General features: G+C 31.9%; 2 protein-coding genes and 1 pseudogene across 2 annotated transcripts; 1 reads left to right on the forward strand and 2 right to left on the reverse strand.

Moving 5' to 3' along the window:
- The first annotated feature begins 682 nt into the window (after positions 1-682).
- On the forward strand, positions 683-4,002 carry LOC107890729 (uncharacterized; annotated as a pseudogene).
- A 361-nt stretch (positions 4,003-4,363) lies between these two features.
- LOC107890727 (transcription factor TCP19) lies at positions 4,364-6,746 on the reverse strand. The gene is made up of 2 exons (XM_016815256.2): positions 5,813-6,746; positions 4,364-5,564 (listed from the first exon to the last, which is right to left on the reverse strand). Exon 2 carries the CDS (start codon positions 5,532-5,534, stop codon positions 4,521-4,523), a length of 1,014 nt encoding a protein of 337 aa, XP_016670745.1. The 5' UTR covers positions 5,535-5,564; positions 5,813-6,746; the 3' UTR covers positions 4,364-4,520.
- Positions 6,747-7,058: 312 nt separating this feature from the next.
- LOC107892839 (uncharacterized) lies at positions 7,059-7,786 on the reverse strand. Its single transcript, XM_016817878.2, has one exon. The coding sequence runs from the start codon at positions 7,704-7,706 to the stop codon at positions 7,398-7,400; it is 309 nt and encodes a 102-aa protein (XP_016673367.1). The 5' UTR covers positions 7,707-7,786; the 3' UTR covers positions 7,059-7,397.
- Positions 7,787-19,345: the final 11,559 nt, after the last annotated feature.

Raw genomic sequence — 19,345 nt, forward strand, 5'->3', positions numbered from 1 at the left:
AACAAATTTAAAGATGGTTTTAAGTTTTTACACACTTACACACTAATATATATTATATACAAGTTATATTATAACCGATTCAAATAGTAATATAAATGTCATTAAAATTTTGTATCAATTCTATTGTTGTGCTAGAGGAACTTCAAATTACTTGAAGATGGATAATATTTAAGATGAGTCAGATGAGTTCCACCATTCAGTCATGTTATGAGTTATTAGAAAAATTATTCAACATTCTTGAATGATTAGGGTGACATATGTATTCAGAGAGGGTAACGGAATAGCGGATGAATTAGCAATAATGACATTTTCAAGGCCTCTGGGCATATATATCTATATGCAACCCTTGGATTAAATTCTTCAAAAGCTAACTGAAATGACTTGGCCCATTTAGTCTAGTTATAATTTTGTCCTTTCTTCATGTAAAAAGAAAATTATATCAAATTTTTTTATTCAAATTTCAAGTTTTGGATATATTAGAGTTTTTGTTAAATATGTCAATAAAAAGATGGAATAATGATGAGTTGAGTTGGATTTTATTTGTGATTGAATTATGGAAATTGTTGGGTTGATTAGATTGGGCCAAGTAGATCTAGGATTTTAACTTGGTCCATCATCGTAATGGGCTTCTAACCAATATACAACACAAATCATCTTCTTGTTCCTGAATTGAATTGAATGAACAAGCGCAGGGGCAGCGACAAAGAATTGCAAAATGGGGGAGAGAAGAGCAGCCGATAACAAGAAAGCACCACCAAAGGCGAAATGGCCTGTTCTTCAACCTAAATTGAACCTTCAGATTACACGCCTTAAAGACAAGGATCTCTTCACCGTACGTTTCTCTTCAATTTGTCCTTTCTCTAAAAAAATATTTCCATTTTAATCTTAAATTTCACTCTTCTTTAATGAAATCATGAGATTATGCTTTTGTATATAGTTTAACTGTAATTTATTTAATATGTTTTAGTTTTTATCAAAAGAAAATTTACTGATTGCAATTGTGACCCCCCTTCATTTTTGTTCAAATCATAGTGTAATCATCTGTGAAAAGGTTCATATTTTCAAGCTTTTTGTATTCAAATCTGGGTTGTTAAAAGGGTTGAAGTTAGTTTGAAAAGTGAATAGAAATGAACCCTTGTTTAGATGTTTTAGCAGCTTGTTCATTGTTCTAATGAATAACAAAAGCATTTTTGTTTTCTAAATTCTAAAATTGAGATTGGATGTGGATCGAGTTTAAGATGAATTCGGTTCTTACCTGTATTTGTAATTGAATCTTTATTTCGGAATTCCTTTGTGCGGACTTTGCTTTAAATTGGATAGGATTTGACTTTGGCATATTCAATTACAAGGCTCAAGACTTCAACTTTTTCAGTATAAAATGTAGAAATCACACTATGGTTTGTGTCTATATCAGCAATAAGGTTTCACTCCCAAATTCTGGTGCATATAAGTTTTGGTGTGAAATTGCTTTTGTGGTGGAATATGATCTGAAATCCTTGGATGTTAATGATGATTCTATTGTTTTCAACATATGCAGGTGCAGAATTTCTTCACGCCTGCTGAATCGAAGGCATTTATTAAAGCTGCTGAGTCTGCTGGTTTTGAACACCAAGGAAGTCTTGGTCCAGCAAAAGGTGAAGCCTACCGAGACAATGACCGAATGGCAGTCAGGACTTAGTAAACTACTCTCTGATATTAAAATTAGGGGGAAAGCCGCTGTTGGCTTGAATCCGAATATTAGGTTTTACAGGTATGTTTGATTTCTTCCCATAAACTCATACTTACTTTTACTTTGAATAACTTGCATAACTTTTTGCCAATTGATACTAGATTATCTCGCTCTGAAATGCTTCTCGAAAATTAAAGAACAATTTTGCCATGCCTATTGCCTAGCTGACTTAGAAACCACATATGCAACTTTATGAATTAGGTATACCTGAGTTGGATTACAAAATGTTATGATGTATGCTGACGGTTTTTCAATCATTTAACTGTTTAATTTGCTTCTCTAGTCAATTATGATGCTCGGTTTTAGTATTTACCATGCAATCAATATTATACTTCTAGATACAAGGTTGGTCAGCACTTTGGACAGCATATTGATGAAAGTGTCGATCTTGGAGAGGGAAAGCACACTGTTTATACTTTGTTAGTATATTTAAGTGGTGCTGCCAAAACCAAAGACAAAAGTGATTCAAACAACATGAAGGATTCTGCATCAGAGCCAATAGTTGGAGGGGAGACCGTCTTCTATGGTTCAAGGAATCGTGTTGTAGCAGAGGCAAGTTCTCTTTACGTCTTTTTTTATATTATTTTAGTTGCACCCCTCCCCAAACAACAATTTCCTTTTTCACTTTGTTTAAACTTTTTCAAATTCATATTCAGTTATTTGTATGTATGGCTTACTTTGGATAGCCGTTATTGATGTAATAGTAACTATGCAGGTAGCTCCTGCCGAGGGAATGGCTCTCCTGCACATTCATGGTGACAAATGTATGCTACATGAAGCTCGAAACGTCTCCAAGGGTATCAAGTATGTTTTCCGATCAGATGTTGTTTTTGCTTGAGGAGGAGCCATAGTTTTTTGACTTCAAAGGGCTTGGTAAGTTTTTCAATACAAAAGAACCGATACATGTAAGATGTAGAATATGGATGTATTATTCTAGACCCCTTTAGTAATTGCAGCTATACTATAATCCTTTTCAAGTTGCATTTTTTTTGGTTGGTTTATCCCTTTCCCATAATATACACTTACTGGAATAGTTACTGGTTGTTCTTTCGGAATCATATTTAATTTTTATGTGCATCTTTTTCTAATTGTAATGCATCCTGATCAGGTTGAATGGCAGGCATTTATCAGAACATACAACTCAACAAGAAAAGTGGACATCATCCATAAATACTTCATCTTATCTTATATTAGTAACTTACTGTCACCATTAGAGGTGAGCAGTTAATTTATCTACTAAGAATCTAAACATTCAACTTCAGTTTTGAGAGCTTCGTTGACATCAGGTAACTATCATTGTTGCCCCCTTCTTGGAGAAATTAGAAACCGTCTTATTAGTGAGTCCTGTTTGTATGTGACTTGCATGAAGATTGCAATGCATCTCTTTATCAGACATTTGTTAATGCAGAAACCAAGCCTGAAACATTCATTTAGAGGATACTTGTATACTTGTATGACCCTTTAGTTCCGCTCTTTTTGTTTTCTATACTATTAATTGAGATGAATAATGGAGTTTATTTTTATGAAGTTCGAGCAGAAATAATCGAGTTTGAACTTGAGCATAAGAATCAAATTCATTTTTATGAAGTAATCAATTCGACTTCTATTTCAAATATAAAACTTGATTGAACTCGATCCTTCAGGTTGAACTTTGCACAACTTGACTCACAAATAGATCAGCTTCCTGTTGATTTCGAAGTAGTGTCTGATCCTCCAGAATTCTGAGTCAAGGCCTTTTTGTGTTGTGAAAGATAAATGGTGTTGATTATGACAATATTTCATTCTTAATGGTTTTGAGTGGGTGTGTATATACATGCCCGATAATAATATTAATAAAAATATTTTAATACACAATTAACAAAGTTGAGTACAAGAAATACCAAATATAGGTGATAAAGTGATCAATCAAAATTAAGACACGTGTTTAGCATTAGCAGGTGGTCCCCAAAGTGGAGAAGAGCACGGAAGCAGACACTGTCAGCAGGGGCCCAATCTGGTCTGCCTAAAAAAAAATTAGGTTTTGAGGGAGGGAATCGAACCCTCATCCAACCCAATCCCATAAAGATCGGCACAAGAGATTTTTTTGGTTCGGTTGGATCCGCATCCCTAGGTACACGTGTCTCAGCAACGTGCCCTACATTGAGCCGCTCGACCAGGTCCGCGGGTCTCCCCCACGCGTCCCAAAAGATGTGATCCCAGTTTCCACGTGGGTATCCAAATGTCACGTGACCCCACCATCAGCCGGACCAGAAAGATTTAACAGAAAAAAAGAAGCTTTCTTCCCAAAAACATTTCCAAGGAGAACAGCAATGGAAAAGGAGCAGGAAGATGATGATGATAGACAAGGAAAATTAATAATAAAATGGCCAAAAAAATACTCTTTTGATAAACTTTTTATGTTTGGAACTTTTTTCCCAATTTTTTTTACTACAAATATATATATAAAAAGAGAAAATAGATGTGATCCCAGTTTCCACGTGGGTATCCAAATGTCACGTGACCCCACCATCAGCCGGACCAGAAAGATTTAACAGAAAAAAAGAAGCTTTCTTCCCAAAAACATTTCCAAGGAGAACAGCAATGGAAAAGGAGCAGGAAGATGATGATGATAGACAAGGAAAATTAATAATAAAATGGCCAAAAAAATACTCTTTTGATAAACTTTTTATGTTTGGAACTTTTTTCCCAATTTTTTTTACTACAAATATATATATAAAAAGAGAAAATTCCTGAGCCTAACAACTCTACTCTGTATCATCGAAATCAAAGAAACTTAACCTAGTGTTTGTGATCAAGGTTTCGAACATGGGGCTTGCTGGTTTGCGGGACAACCCAAGAATTGAAGCTCTCTCTTATCGAGAATCTCCAAAGAAAATTCCCTAAGCATCTGCGTAGTACTATGGTTTGAACTATTATTACCGTTACTAACACTAGTAGCACCTGAACTAGAAGTGGGCAAAACACTTGAGCCCATCGACCCAACGCTGGAATCCTGCACCTCTGGTTGCATAGCAGACACAAAGCTAGATATTGGTCGACCTGTGACGTTAAAAAACGGCGTTGCAGTTGCTGGAATCGCCCACAACTGTGCCTGGTTTGAACCAGGTGCAGCAGGGAGTACGCTAAAAGTACCCATAGGCCATATAGGAACCAACCCTTGTGAATTCAAATTGAAACTGTTACAAGTCATGGGAGCAATGGGTGCCAATCCTGAAGACACCGAACTTTGATGCTCATTAATGTCAATGAACTCACTGTTGGAGGGTCTTCTCCTACGTTTTTTTGGCAACTCGCCTTCTTGTTTCCCTGAAGAAGTTGGTATCTTGAGAGTTCCATTAACGGAAACAGCAATAGCAGGGACCGTACCAGTGCCTGTAGCTTCAATAATAGCTGGCTCGGCATGCTCTAATAACCACCTAATCGTTTCGCCATCGGACTTGTGACCCAGTTCTCTAGTGAGCTGAAAAATCCTGGCAGCACAAGCGGCGGGCATGCGGATCCTACGGCCACGGCCTTCGACTTTTGTGTGACGGTCTTTTGATGGGCGTTTGGGGGCCAAAGACCGTTGGGTTCGAGCAGCAGGCACGACTTGAACCAGGGTTGGGTTAGCCAATTCTTGCGGCTCCGTATCTGTTAAAGCCTCTTCTTTCATGGGTTGGTTGGGGTCCATTACGGTGGCGTCAGAAGCTGAGAAAGTGGGTGTTGTATTGTTGGATTGATGGCGTTCTTCATTGATGATGACGGCGGTGTTGTTGTTGATGCTTTCGTCGATTTCCTCGATCGTTTGATATCGATTGCACTCCATCTTTTACACAACAAACAAGATATGTTTAACCTATCAAAACAAGCCACAAAAACATATATATTAACAGGATTAGCTCAAAAAGATGAGAGATTTTATGGAAAAGCTGTGTTTAAAAAAAGAGCCATAATATCTCATAGTTAAGAGAAGTAGTTGACTGGGTGGGATTTGAAATTTAGCCTTTGATTTGATGATATTAGAAAAGAGTGGGACATGGAACAGAGATGGTATTAAAAGGAAAAGGGGAAAGTGGGGGGAATAGAGAAGAGAAAGGCACAAACCCTAAGGAAGCAGCCAGGCAGCCCCACCTTCTTGAGAAACGGAGGGACCCAAAAGGAGGCGTATTTCTCTTCTCTCTAAGGACCCCAGATGGTGACACCTGGTGGGCTTCTTTTTTTTAATAAGATTCTCTCTCTCTTTTCTATTTTGTATAAATAAATTTTACTTTCTTAAAAGTTAATTATATAAAAGGAAATGTATTAATCCTCCAAATCTTGATTTTATGCCTTCCCTGATTTTGATTTCTGTGGCCTCACTTCTTTCTGGGGAGGACTCGGCCCAACTTGAAATGGATTTGGACAAATATTCTCCCCTTAAAATAAAATTTGATTAAACTATCACAAAACATATGAATTTATCATATTAAAAATATTAAACTAAGATAATCATTTGTCGTGGTGTAGTCATTGAACTTAAGTTAGTGTCAAGTTAATTTGTGAAACCATCTCAATCAAAAATATTATTTTATATATATAATTGATGGGTGTAATAAAATGTATTAAAAAAATTAAAGCAAAGTTTTAGTTTAGTGATAAATTTAATGTTTTACGCATAAACATATTTTTTTCTAAAAGAAATATACTAAAGTACCATCGAATGATGTAACTTATTTTAAATACAAAAGGATAATTTTGTAATTTCCTTAATCGAGTTGTGCCCCATTGACTCGTAACGCCAACTCAGTCAAGTGCTTAAATAATAGTAGAGATATACAATTGATGGAAATATTAAATTGTGCATATTAAAATAAATAAATATAAAACACATCAAAATAAAGCTTTGATTTAGTGGTAAATTTAAGGTTTTACCAATTTAATTGGTGTGAGTTTTAATTTCACCACATTCTTATTGGTTTTTGTTAAAATAAGAAGACTAAAGTACCCTCAAATAATATAACTTAATTTAATTATAGAAAAACATTTCCATAATTTCTTTAATCGAATTAATATTCGGTTGACTCGTGACACCAACTCAATTAGGGACTTAAATAATAGTATAGATTTTAAACAAATGTTATCATTATCAATAGTTTTTATTTATTCAAATAATATTTGATATAAAAATAATTTAATATTTTATAATTATTAGATTTAAAATATTAAATATTTTAAAAACTTTAGTATATACCAATTTTAAATAATACCTTTAATATTCATTTTCTCATTATTTCATCTTACTACTACTTTTATAATGGAATTTAATTAAACACATATCCCATCACTTCATCGCTACATAAATTAGTGTCACTGAAAATCAATTTTACCGTTCATCCAAATTGAATGAACTCTTCTATTAATGAGTTAAAATTGATGTAAATATTCAAATTTTATTATATACAAGGAAATAAAAGGAAGAGAGTGAGAAGTGTAAGGGAGATGGTGGGATAATAGATAACATTCGAGTCTAACTAGCAAAATAATGAACTTTTCAATAAGCATCGTTTTACCCCATATATATGTCATATGTGTGTGCATGGAATTTGGATAAGAGAGAACTAAGGATCCACCATCCCCCCCAAATTTACCAACCGGGGCCTTGATAAGGGACGAATTAACACAAATATTTTCAGAAGACGTATGGCTACCTCTAGAGTTTCCCAGCAGTAGAAGGGATGATCTTGATAACAAGGCCGGGGAAAACGTCGTCAGGATCATGGATGTGAGGGTTGCGCTCCACGATAAAAGGATCGTCGCACTTGTCGCTGATGGTGTGAAGTGTCTCCCCTTCTCCTACCACATAGATTTCGTCACAGGGTGGCTTCAGAAGCTGCTTCCCTCTCGCAGCTTCATCTGATGATACGGAACTTGTCTTGATGCAACCCATCAGTATTAAGGTCAATAAGGCAAGGGCACAGTACCAAGAGGCTGAATCAGCTATCTCCATGGATTTCTTCATGGCTTTGCTCCAGGATTTACAAGAAAAAGAGAAGATGGGGATTTTGAGTGTTTGAAGAAATAAAGTGATTTATATAAAAACTAGAAATTGGGTAGAAAGTTTGGTTGTTAGAGAGTAGGAGAAGGGGTATTTTCAATATTTTTATTGTTTTCTAAGACATGAATCACCTTCCTAATTTCTACTCACCAAATCTTTAATTTCTAATGTTAAATAATTTATGGTTTGAACTTATGCATTCTTTAGTATTATATTGAGATGATGACTGGAAGCGAAATCTTTGACGTGTTGAAATCGGTAACCCAGGGGAAGTAACTTCTTTCGAGTAAACCAGATCATCATGTTTTCGTATTTTGTGTATCATATTGTATAAATTACAATTACATTATGCCACTTGGGTAAAATGTATATTTACTCAAATTTTATGTAAGAAAAAAATCCAGAAATGATAGCATAAAAATTTTAATTAGGAAGTTGTTCATTTTGGTTTGAGTATTTGTATTTTGAAAATATTTTTTTTTATAAATTTGTATTGGTTTTATATAAAAATATGAATATAACTGATTTTTTAAAGATATTTTATAAAAAAAAAAACCATGAGTTTTAATAATATCTAAATAATAGTGTAATTTTTTAATAATATAATCCGATGGATATAGATAATATAATTCAATTAAATATTTAAATAATATAACAGAATATTTAATAATCTCTTGGTTTGAACCTTTGACCTCAAGACGACTGATTAAGCATTAAAAATATGATGCAATTGAATTACAAACAATTTCAAACCGAGATCATATGCAAATGTTTATCCATCAAAAAACCAGCTATATAATGTGAGAAGTTTCAAGAGTCGGGGAAGTAGGAAAGAATCCTCCATTTGATTCACTATGATATTGCAATTAATCAATCCAAAGTTATTTTTCAGTATATAGTTTACTCATACAGCAACTATTATTTGCTTTTCCTTAAGGTTGTGCGAGATTACAAATTAGTAAAGAATTTGATATTAAATCTTTAGTTGATACATTTCTAAATTCAATTGCTGGATAATTACGCCCACTTTTGTTATCACAGTACCCGCATGTCTTATGGATAGAGCTCCATAATTATCACATCAATTCTTAATGACTTTACACTTATTTCATACTTTAAATCGTATTTAAGATTGAATTTTGCAATGAGATAATCATGATATAAAGATTCACTCTAAATCCCTCTTTATTTATAATTAAATACCCTTTACTCCCAAAAGAAAGGCATAAACAAGAACCAAGTACTGAAACTTTGCTTTAGTATTTACTTAATCTTCTCTGACCATCAAACCTAACGACTCTTCGCACCACCCTTATTCTAATGACTTTTCACACCTATGAATTGTTCTTATTGTATTATTCAAAATCTTATGTAAAAATAATAATTTCATAGAAATCTCTTTAATATTTATTTCTACAAACCGTTAAAAAGGCTTTTCCCCTGGGAGTTGTAGTAACATAGAACTATCATTCGAATTCATGAAAACTGGAAAAATATGTATATATAGTTGGTATATGTTTTATTTCATTTTAATTTTCTTTTCATTGGTATTTTGTACAACTAATGATTAAGAAAATAAATAATAAATAATTGATATAATGATAGGATATATTACATTTTTAATAAAAAAATATTTATATTCAAATTTTAGAAACGATATTATTTGATAGAACAATCACAAATCCTAAACAAATTAATCTGTATAAACCTTAAAATAGACATAAAAAATATCTTAATTTCAAAAATAAAAATAAAAGAGAGTTTTTTGGTACATCTATCAATGAATTATATCCACCATTTCCCAACAAAATCTATTCATAAGAGTATCTATGAAAATCCTATTTATACAAAAAAAAAATGAAATGCAATTTTTTCAAAGGTATTAGGAAAATGTTTGAGAGAGCTGGCGGTTGCCAATATATACACATTCAGAATATTTTTTGTTGCTCCTTTTAATTATTGTTCTACTTATATCTGCGTAGACTTGTTGAAGGCAGGGTCTACCTTCAAACTCGAATAGATAAGCCTTTTCTGGTTTGAACTATTGTTATCATAATAAAATTTTCTTAACATTATTTTAAATAATAATATGAAATTGTTAGCTGTTCCAGTAAACCCATCCAACCTTACGTTGAATAAAACAGATGAGTTCATGATCCAGCCTGATACATAACACTTTAATATCTCAGTGGTTGGGAAAGTTTCGGGACCAAAATGGAATTTTGGAGTTATGCCGGAGTCTTAGGCGTGAAAACCATCCAAGCTGACCTGTTTAAGAAGTGTTTAGTGTTTGGGAGGTCCAATTACAAGAGCTATCATTCCCACCCACAATTCATAGGATGTAGTACTCTTGGTTCATGATTATTATTGACCAATGTCTTGGGGATTTGGTATACATAATTGAAGCCACCCAGACAATACCCTTTCGAACTTTTTTTGAGGTGGATAAATGAAGTATCAGCATTCGGCGGGCAAGTTGAGTTAGAAACCCTTACTAAGGTAGTGCTTAACTGGGAAAGGCTAAAATGGTTAACTAATAAAATCTTATGCTTTTTTTTTTTATAATAATATAGTTGGCTCCGGTTTTATCAATTTAAATTTTCAAAATAATTGATCTTACATTACATGATACTCCATGGCTTAAGTTTCAATCTTGAATTACTTTTTTTAGATTATGTGAGTTGTTTGTGATTGTACATATTTTATTATTTAATGAAAATTTTATGATTTTTTTTCATAATATAAATTATTAGAAAATTTTAATTTATATTAAATTTGATATGTATGATTTATATGAATAAAAATATTAAATTTAATAATTAAATATTAATTGTATAAAAAATATAAAAAAATATTCGCTTTACATATGTATATGTGGATTCTCCCATATTAAAAATAATTAAAACATATATAATATATTAATAAAAAAATTCAAATTATAATTAAAGTAATTGTACAATATTTAAAATATGTTCATATGATGCAAATATGTATTTTCTATTCTTCAATCTTCATTATTTTTGTTGGGGCAAGTTTATAAAGTAGTATGTTAAGTACGAGTTAAAAGTGTTCACTTTCATCATCCCTACAATAGCCTTGTTAAATTTGGTATTGATAATTTATTGAAACAAAATTTTTGAATTTTAAATTGTGTTAATATTTTGGACATATAAAAGCCCAACCTTAAAGACTAATCCATTTAAAAATTAAACCTCTTGGATTATAAAGAAAATGATCGGGATTGCATTGAAGATTTAATTCACTTTATGCTGGTTTTTATTAGCAAATTGTTTTTACTATTTTGTAGTTGTTATTATTAAAGGATTGGATTGTTGCTAAAAATCGTTAAAGATATGCTTTTAAAAAGTAATAATTTTAGTTAAAAAATGTCAATCAAATATAACAAATTACATTGAAATACGACAAATGCTCAATTTCATTGTGATGAAAATAAACAAGTGGAGATTTGCAACTTCATCAAGGAAAAGATAAGAGAAAGGATTGTTAGACTAGTTTACACACTTACATATTAACAGACTGTGAGCATTCTTAGAGGCATTTCCTTGAAATACTTGTGAGAAGTTGAAGCCCAAGCTGGGCATGTTAGATATTCATAAGGAAGTGAGGAAATGAGAGGATGTTACTAGTATTTGGTAAAAACATTTTAAAAAGTAATTATGTTGATTAAGGTTTGGTAGAGATATTTAGTAATAATTTATTGACCAATGGTTGGTAAAGATAATTTAAAAATAGTTGTTACATTTTGTAATAATGTCATTATTAAGCTTAATATCATGCTTTGTGATAGTTTGTTGTTTTTAGAATCTTAGGCTACTATTTTTCAACAAACTCTTCTTCCTAATACCCTACACATAAGATTATAAAAATTATGTAATATAAGTTAATCCATTATAAATATATATTGATCATAGCTCACACCAGTTGATTATGATGTATTAACCTTTTGTTTGAAAATTAGACAAAAGCAATTGATGAATTAAAACAAAAATACTCAAAATTCAATTCAATGGGAGGTATTATGCCTGTTCTTGTTGGACTGAACTGATGCAATAATTGACTCACAATAATCATCACTCATTCAACTGGGGAGGCTTTCAACCACATTGTTATTATTATGTACGTAGGTAGATAATTTCATTCTATATTTCAACTTCTTCAGCTTAAACGCAAAAAACCAATCTATCTAAAGAGATTGATGAGAGATGGAATCTAAACACTTATATCAATTAAAGATTTAATATCAATTTTTGTAATATTCTATTTATGATTCAATCCACAGTAATATTATTCGTTTACATCTTAAAATGAATAAAGTGATGAATAATATACTTCCCATGTTTTCTAGCTTGCTAGTTTGAGGAAGAACCACTTGTAGGACACCTATGAATATTTAGTTTCATTGCCTAATAATATTAAAAGCAAAAAGAGCTTGATTTCAATATAATTACTAAATGATAGAAGGCGATTTGACCACTTAGCAAATCTAGTCCATAATTAGCCTCGTGAGCTGTACACTTCGCAACGTCAATATTCAAAAGTTGGCTAAACTTGGCTTTACACGAAAGTGAGAACCAGAGAAAGTGTAGGCAGTAATTTCGTATTCAAAAGCTACAAGCTAAATATCAAATATCCGAGCTCAAATATATGGAGATGCTACTATGAAAATGAGAGAATTGATGGAGAGGAACAATGTGTATATGCCAACTATTTGAAGTTCTATTAAAGGAAATAGGTAACAACTATTGTGATACATTTTTTTCTTTAACTTGAAAGTACATTTTTCTAATACTCAAGCGGATCTTAATTTGGAGTTCCATAGTGCAAGATATAAATAATTTAGTGACTATGACTCGAGTAGACAGCTTGAAGTGAACATGAGTAAATAGTGGAACTATGTGCAATTTTGATTGTATTATCTTGAGAACATGTTGTGAGGATTGGTAAAAGCATGTCAACAGGTTGCTTATTATTTACATATCAACTTACTAAGCTTTAATGCTTACTCAGTTTATTTCTTCGTGTTTTATAGAGGTTCGCTAGCTAGCTCGATTCGGTCGACGTCAGAGATAAGCATCACACTATCCAGTCGATTTCTCGGTACTTTTGAACTCATGGAAGTTGTATAAACATGACATGTATAGGCTAGTTTATGAGAATATGTTTTTGGTTACTTTAGCTTATTGTATAGTTATGTGTTTTGATGTTCTTAAGCCATGAGATTTGGCTTAGTTGTTATAATGGTCAAATGTGTATAAGATGATATGTTTTGGCAAGTTTGCTTATGAAGGATTTGATGCATACGATAATATTGGTATGTGATGAGATGGTGAATTGGAAAATGCTTGAATGTTATTTGATATTAGGATAGGTATGAGGTTGAATCATATTAGTTTGATAGGTGTTTAAATGCACAAATGGCATTGATTTGAGTATGTAAATGATTGGTTTTGAAATGGCATATATGTGCATTGAAATGGTTGTTTATAGTTGCTCATATTGTATGTGAATATGGTACTATATGAATGGTTTAGGTACATGTGTTTTGGAGTGTGAAAAGTGGCTTAAACCAAACCTATTTCATGCCACACGGCCTGAGTACACGGGCGTGTGACCCTTATTCAAAAATTTTTCTAAGTTTTCTCAAAACTTTTATATGTTATCGATTTAGTCCCAAACGTATTAATTAAGCTTTGTATGCTCGATTTAAGCATGTTATGAATATGATTGATTGATAATTAGTGAAATGAAATGATATTTGTTAAATGTTTGATGAATTACCAATTTGAACTGAGTTGAAAGTTTGGTAATGCCTCTTAACCTATTTCGGCGACAGTTACAGGTTAGGGGTGTTACAGATTCTTTGGTAAATCAGGTACATACTTGACATCTGAGAGTGTCCTAATCGTCCTATCGTGTATCATAATTTTAACAGTATCAATACCAATTACCTTACTAGATGAATCGTTTCTCATGCGCACAACTCCACGTTCAACCGAACTGTATGTGGAGAACCATTCTCTATTGGGATACATGTGGAAAGAACACCTCGAATCTAGGACCCACTCAGATGTGAGCTTGGAGTTATCGCTCATTGACACTAACAAGAAATCATTACCGCTTTCATCAACCAAATTAGCACCAGTTACATCTTCCTCGTTACTCTCAGCAGCTCTTTTATTTCGAAGTTTATAACAATCTACTTTGACGTGACCTAACTTTTTACAATAGCGACACATTTTGTCTCATTTCTTTGATGCTAACAAAACAGAAACTTGCCTATCTGCCTTGCTATCCAAACCAAACTCACTGTCGAGTTTGTCTCTACTCAACAAATGACCATTCACATCTTCGAACGAGAGTTTGCCTCTGCCATAAATTAAGGTCTCCCTAAAAGACTTCTATGAAGGGGGTAAAGAGTACAATAATAGCATAGCTTGATCTTCATCGTCAATATAAACCTCAACGTTCTTTAAATCATTTAAAAGAGTAATGAATTGACTGATGTGATCTCTAATAAGCTCACATTCGTTCATGCAAAACGTAAATAGATGTTGTTTCAACACTAAACAGTTAGCCAGAAACTTAGTCGCATAAAGAGTTTCTAACCTTTTCCACAAGGCAAATAAGGTTTCTCCATCAATACCTCCTGTAATACCGTATTCGTGAGGCACAACTGGATTGCAGACAAGACCTTTTCATTAAGCTCTTCCCATTCTGTTTGATTTAGATTTTCAGGCTTTTTCCCGGTTACAACCTTTTTCAAGCTGGTTTGAACTAGAATTGCCATCATCTGAACTTGCCACAGATTAAAATTTGTCTCACCATCGAACTTCTCAATTTCAAACCTTGTTGCCATCTCTGAACGGTTGATATATGAAAATTAAACTAACTTTTATGCCACTTGTTAGGATCGACCCGATTAAGCAACAAGTAAAAAAGAATAGCGGAATAAATTGAGAAATTGAACACACAAATTTAACATAGAAAAACTCCTCCAAAGAGGATAAAAAACCACAGGTAAAGATAATTTTACTATAATGGCAAAAAAACGAAGAGTACAAAAGATGGAGATAAAAACTAAACCCTGAAAACCTGAAAACAAAGAACCCTCAAAACGTAAATACGAAATTCTCCAAATGTGTTATGAGTTCTAATCTCTAATGGGTGTATTTTCTAAGGTTGTAAAAGAACCTATTTATACGTTAAATTAGTAAGTCAAATAAACTATGCTAATAAATGCTAAATATATTTTACTAATAAATACTAAATCTTTAAGAAAGAAAATATATTTTGTTTAACTTGATTTGCAAGTAATCTCTTAGAATTTGGGTCACACAACTCTGATAAATATATTCTTCAAATCATTCAACCCAATCTACAAAAAATAGAAAACCTTATTTGTCTGATCAAGTTCAATCCAATTCTCTACGATTTGTTTCTCCATTAGAACGACCTTCATAAATGGGCCAACACATTTAGATGTGATCAACTTAGTCATAGCTCTATTGTTTTGGTTCAAAAGATTGGCAACAACAAATAGGATAAATTATTGTTTCTGAGTAGTTATAAGCGTAGTTGTAACTGTTGTTATAATTAAGTTATTTGATTCAGTCTCTTGACATAATTTTTTATTTATTTAATCTAATCCCTAGATTTAGTGTTGATTTATTCAACTTAGTTATTAAATTATTTTGTCAAAATCATTTTTATTTTTGGAAAAAAAATTAGTTGTCGATGAAAACGGGAGTCGTCACCAATCTTTTATTGAGGTGTGATTGGATCACCTAAAATAACCTTGGTCTACGAGTTTTAGAAGAATAGGTTTGGGAGTCAGTTACGTACGAGGAAGGATTAGCACCCTCGTAACGCCCAAAATTTGGTACCAAGTTGATTAATTCGTGTCTTAATGTCGAGAGTTAATAAATACTATCCTTAGTTAAATTAAATTATTTATTAAGACTTTCTCATTTTGAAAAAAAAATATCACACCCAATGCGTTAGGGCACAACATTTTATTCTCTTCAAGATGAGTTAGTCCAAAAAAACTCGTGTAATAAAATTTAAGAAAATATCTAATTGTTTAAAATTTATGAAGAAATCGCAGCCCAATATGTTAGACACAATTTCCTAAAAACCCAAACATTCAATATTTCCTTTATTTTTTTTAAAAAAATTCATGTCTCGAGAAATCAACGTGTCACATCTAATACGTTAGGACACAACATATTGAATTCCCGATGACAAGTTTTATTTTTGTTTGGTTCAAGAGCAATTCTCGATTGTTAGATTTAACGAAGAAAATCGGAACCCAATACGTTAGGGCTTCAATCATCTCGAAAATCCTCAATACGAGTATTAGCTCTATTTTGAAATTTTTCATTTTTAAATTCGAATAAAAAGATGACGTAAGGTTATATTGTATGTGTGCATGAATGTCACAATAACGAATACAACAATAAATACATCAATGGTGTAATAACATAGATAGTAAACAAACTAAATTAATACAAAAGCAAAAATAACTAATGACATATAAAATATCAAATAAATGAGCAAAATAAATAAAAAAATACATGAATGTAAACATAAATAAATAGCGGGCAAAGAAAACAAAACAAATAAAGAATAGAAAACATATAATATATGCATGAAGAATAGAGGCCTACATATGGATTTACATGTAAATCTTTGGATTATAAAAAAAATATAATGTATTTTAAAAAAATAAGCATATATATAATATGTTTTAAAAAAATATGAATAGGTATTTAGGCATTTTTAGAAATAAAATAAAAAAGATATATACGTATTTGTTGATATAAAAGAATATTTACTTAAAAACTAAATATATAAGTGTACATAAAAATATGTAAAAAATATTAAATAATTACAAGATAAAAATAAATATACGTGTATATATATGAATAAAAAAATTTACTTATAAAAAATAAATATGTATATAAAAACAACATATATATAAATAAAAAATAATTACAGATAAAAAAATAAAAATAATTACATTATGGAAGTTAATTATTTTAAAAAATATAAAAAAAACTAAATTGAACTGAATATGAAAAATTCGAGGCAAATTTGCAAATAAATAAAACCCAAAGGATTAAAGTGAACACGCGAATTACATAGAGGGGTTGGAAGAGAAATTTCCCCTTCTCCTCTAAAACGGTGTCGTTCAGGTAGGGTTAAATTGAAATTGAAAATAGATAAAAGGACGAATTTAAAAAATAAAAACAACCTCATTGTAAAATATAAAAAAGGCGGAGGGGCTAAAAGCGCAATTTACCCCTCCGCTCAAAAACACGCGGATCCTAAGTCGGGTCGGGTCTGATCCGAGTCAGTCCAGGCCTAAAACGGCGCCGTTTTGAAAGGCTATTTAAACCAAACTTTAGTAAAAAAAATCATTTCAGTTTGTTTAAAAAAAAACAAAAAAAACCTTCAAAAAGTTCTCTCCCCTCCTCAGACGTCCGGCCAGGGTCCGATCATCGGCCGGTCATCGACCACCGCACCGACTGCCGATCTCCGGCGCCGGCACCGCCGTATGCAGTGGTCAGAAAAGGGGAAAGCTTCCTTTTCGATTTCTTCGGCCCCCCTTAACCCGAATCCGGGCTCAAAATTTCCAAAAAAAAGTCAAAAGACGCGAAGAAATCACGAAAACCCTTCGGTTTCCGGCCACCAATCCTTGGGGGTGGCTCCCTCAATCGCTTCAGAATCAAAGAAAGGTTGTTTCATTCTTTTTACTTAGTTCATTCGCATGCAAATAAGCAAAAAATAAAACATATGATCTAACAGTAGATAAATGAACTGTAAATAGCAACCTTTGAATCGATTTCTGCTTTTTCCCTATTTGAAGTCTCTGTTTTGTGAAACTAATAGCCCTCTTTTTATTGATTTTCAAATTCGGGATCTATATTACAGTGTGTTAAGATTGCTTTTATAGCAATCATAAAAATACAAAGAAATCTGCTAATATCTGTTTGATTTGATTTCGAAATCCTTGATTTTCTTTCCTTTCTTGTATTTGCAGGTGAAGATCGCGCGGAGATTCGGACTAGGTGGCTTCGGCGCGAGTTCTCCCCAAAAACCCTAGGGTTTCTGCCATTGTTTTGGGCCACTAGATTTGGGCCTCTACTTTATTTCAGTTTGGGTCATGTATTCTGGGTTCATTATTTGTTTTAGATTCAGCTTTGTAAAAACAAACTGGACTTTTTATTTTATTTATATTTATAAAAAGGGCCGGGTAAAATTTGGGTATTATATATTTTATATGGTTTTTCTATTGATTATAAATACACTTTAAATTAGAATTGAAAATTTTATTTTAAAGTTGACCTATAATAGTACCTTGCAAATGGTTGGGGACAATTTCTCTTAAAATTATATTTTCCCTTAGATTTTTCAAATGCTGAGTCGCAAACATTTGGTTCATGTTAACCGTACCCGAAAAGGGTGGGAGTCTATTTATCTTAAAATGAATAATAAAATAATAAAAATAAGTTATATTAAATATTTTAAGAATCACAAATGGTTAATTCATCAATTTGTATCTCGCAAATGCTCGGGGTCTATTTTTCTTTAAAAAATAACAGTAAATTCAAGTTTTGTTATTCCTCAAATTATACCTCGTAGGTGGTTGGGGTCTATTTTTCTTAAAATAAAATTCTTTTAAAATACGATTTTGGGTCAAATATAAATTGGTAAATTTAATCAAAATTTTAAGAGACGAATATAGTACTATTCTTCAAGACTAATATGGCAGATATTGTAGTGGTGTTAATCCATTCGTCTGGATTCAAATCTGGTATAACATGGATCCGAGTTTGTTTTTTTTTTTAAGATTTTTTTAAGTTTAAACTTAGCAAATGTTAATAACAAATGATTGGGTATAATGATAAGGCATATTGAACTCTTAATAAGAGAATACAAGTTCGAACCTTGGGATTAATATTGTTGAGAAGGACAATCTTAAGCCTCGAACATAGACTATAAAATAGAAATACAGAACACCAAAAAAAATAAATCGTCAGCCTAAACACCAAAAAACTTTTATTTAATATTTTTTTATCTCAAAAATACTTTTAAAAATTTTAAAAACATCCTATATAATAATATTTAATAGGTGACTAATCGCACTTAACTTATAAATAATTAGTGACATCTACTTAGAATATTTTTGTGCCAAATTATTTTTCGAGAAATTATAGGCTGCCTAAATACACGGACTATTATCGAGCATAGATTTTTTTTTATTAGACTTAAAATTTATATTTAAGAGTTTGAAGTTTTTGGGACTAAATTAATATTTTAGATTTTTTTACATATTAAAAATCTTTTAAAATTTAAAATAGTTATTATAGTAATAATGAACGGCTCACATTTATCCGTAAGTCTACGGACTCTGAGCTAAGTCCATCCCTTATTTTTCAGCACGTCATGACAAGTGGTACCCAATTAAGTGGGGCATATAGATGTAAAAGGAAGTTCACCTTCTTCCTATTGACACGTGGAATCATCAATTTTCTCTTCTTCTTCTTCTTTTTTGCATTTTAGAAAAACGATTTAATTTC

The sequence above is a fragment of the Gossypium hirsutum genome, chromosome D09 (genome assembly GCF_007990345.1).
Source record: "Gossypium hirsutum isolate 1008001.06 chromosome D09, Gossypium_hirsutum_v2.1, whole genome shotgun sequence".
Taxonomy (NCBI): Eukaryota; Viridiplantae; Streptophyta; class Magnoliopsida; order Malvales; family Malvaceae; genus Gossypium; species Gossypium hirsutum.

Excerpts from the sequence above, each read along its gene's own strand:
- LOC107890727 (XM_016815256.2), bottom strand. The coding sequence starts at position 5,534 with ATGGAGTGCAATCGATATCAAACGATCGAGGAAATCGACGAAAGCATC.
- LOC107892839 (XM_016817878.2), bottom strand. The coding sequence starts at position 7,706 with ATGAAGAAATCCATGGAGATAGCTGATTCAGCCTCTTGGTACTGTGCC.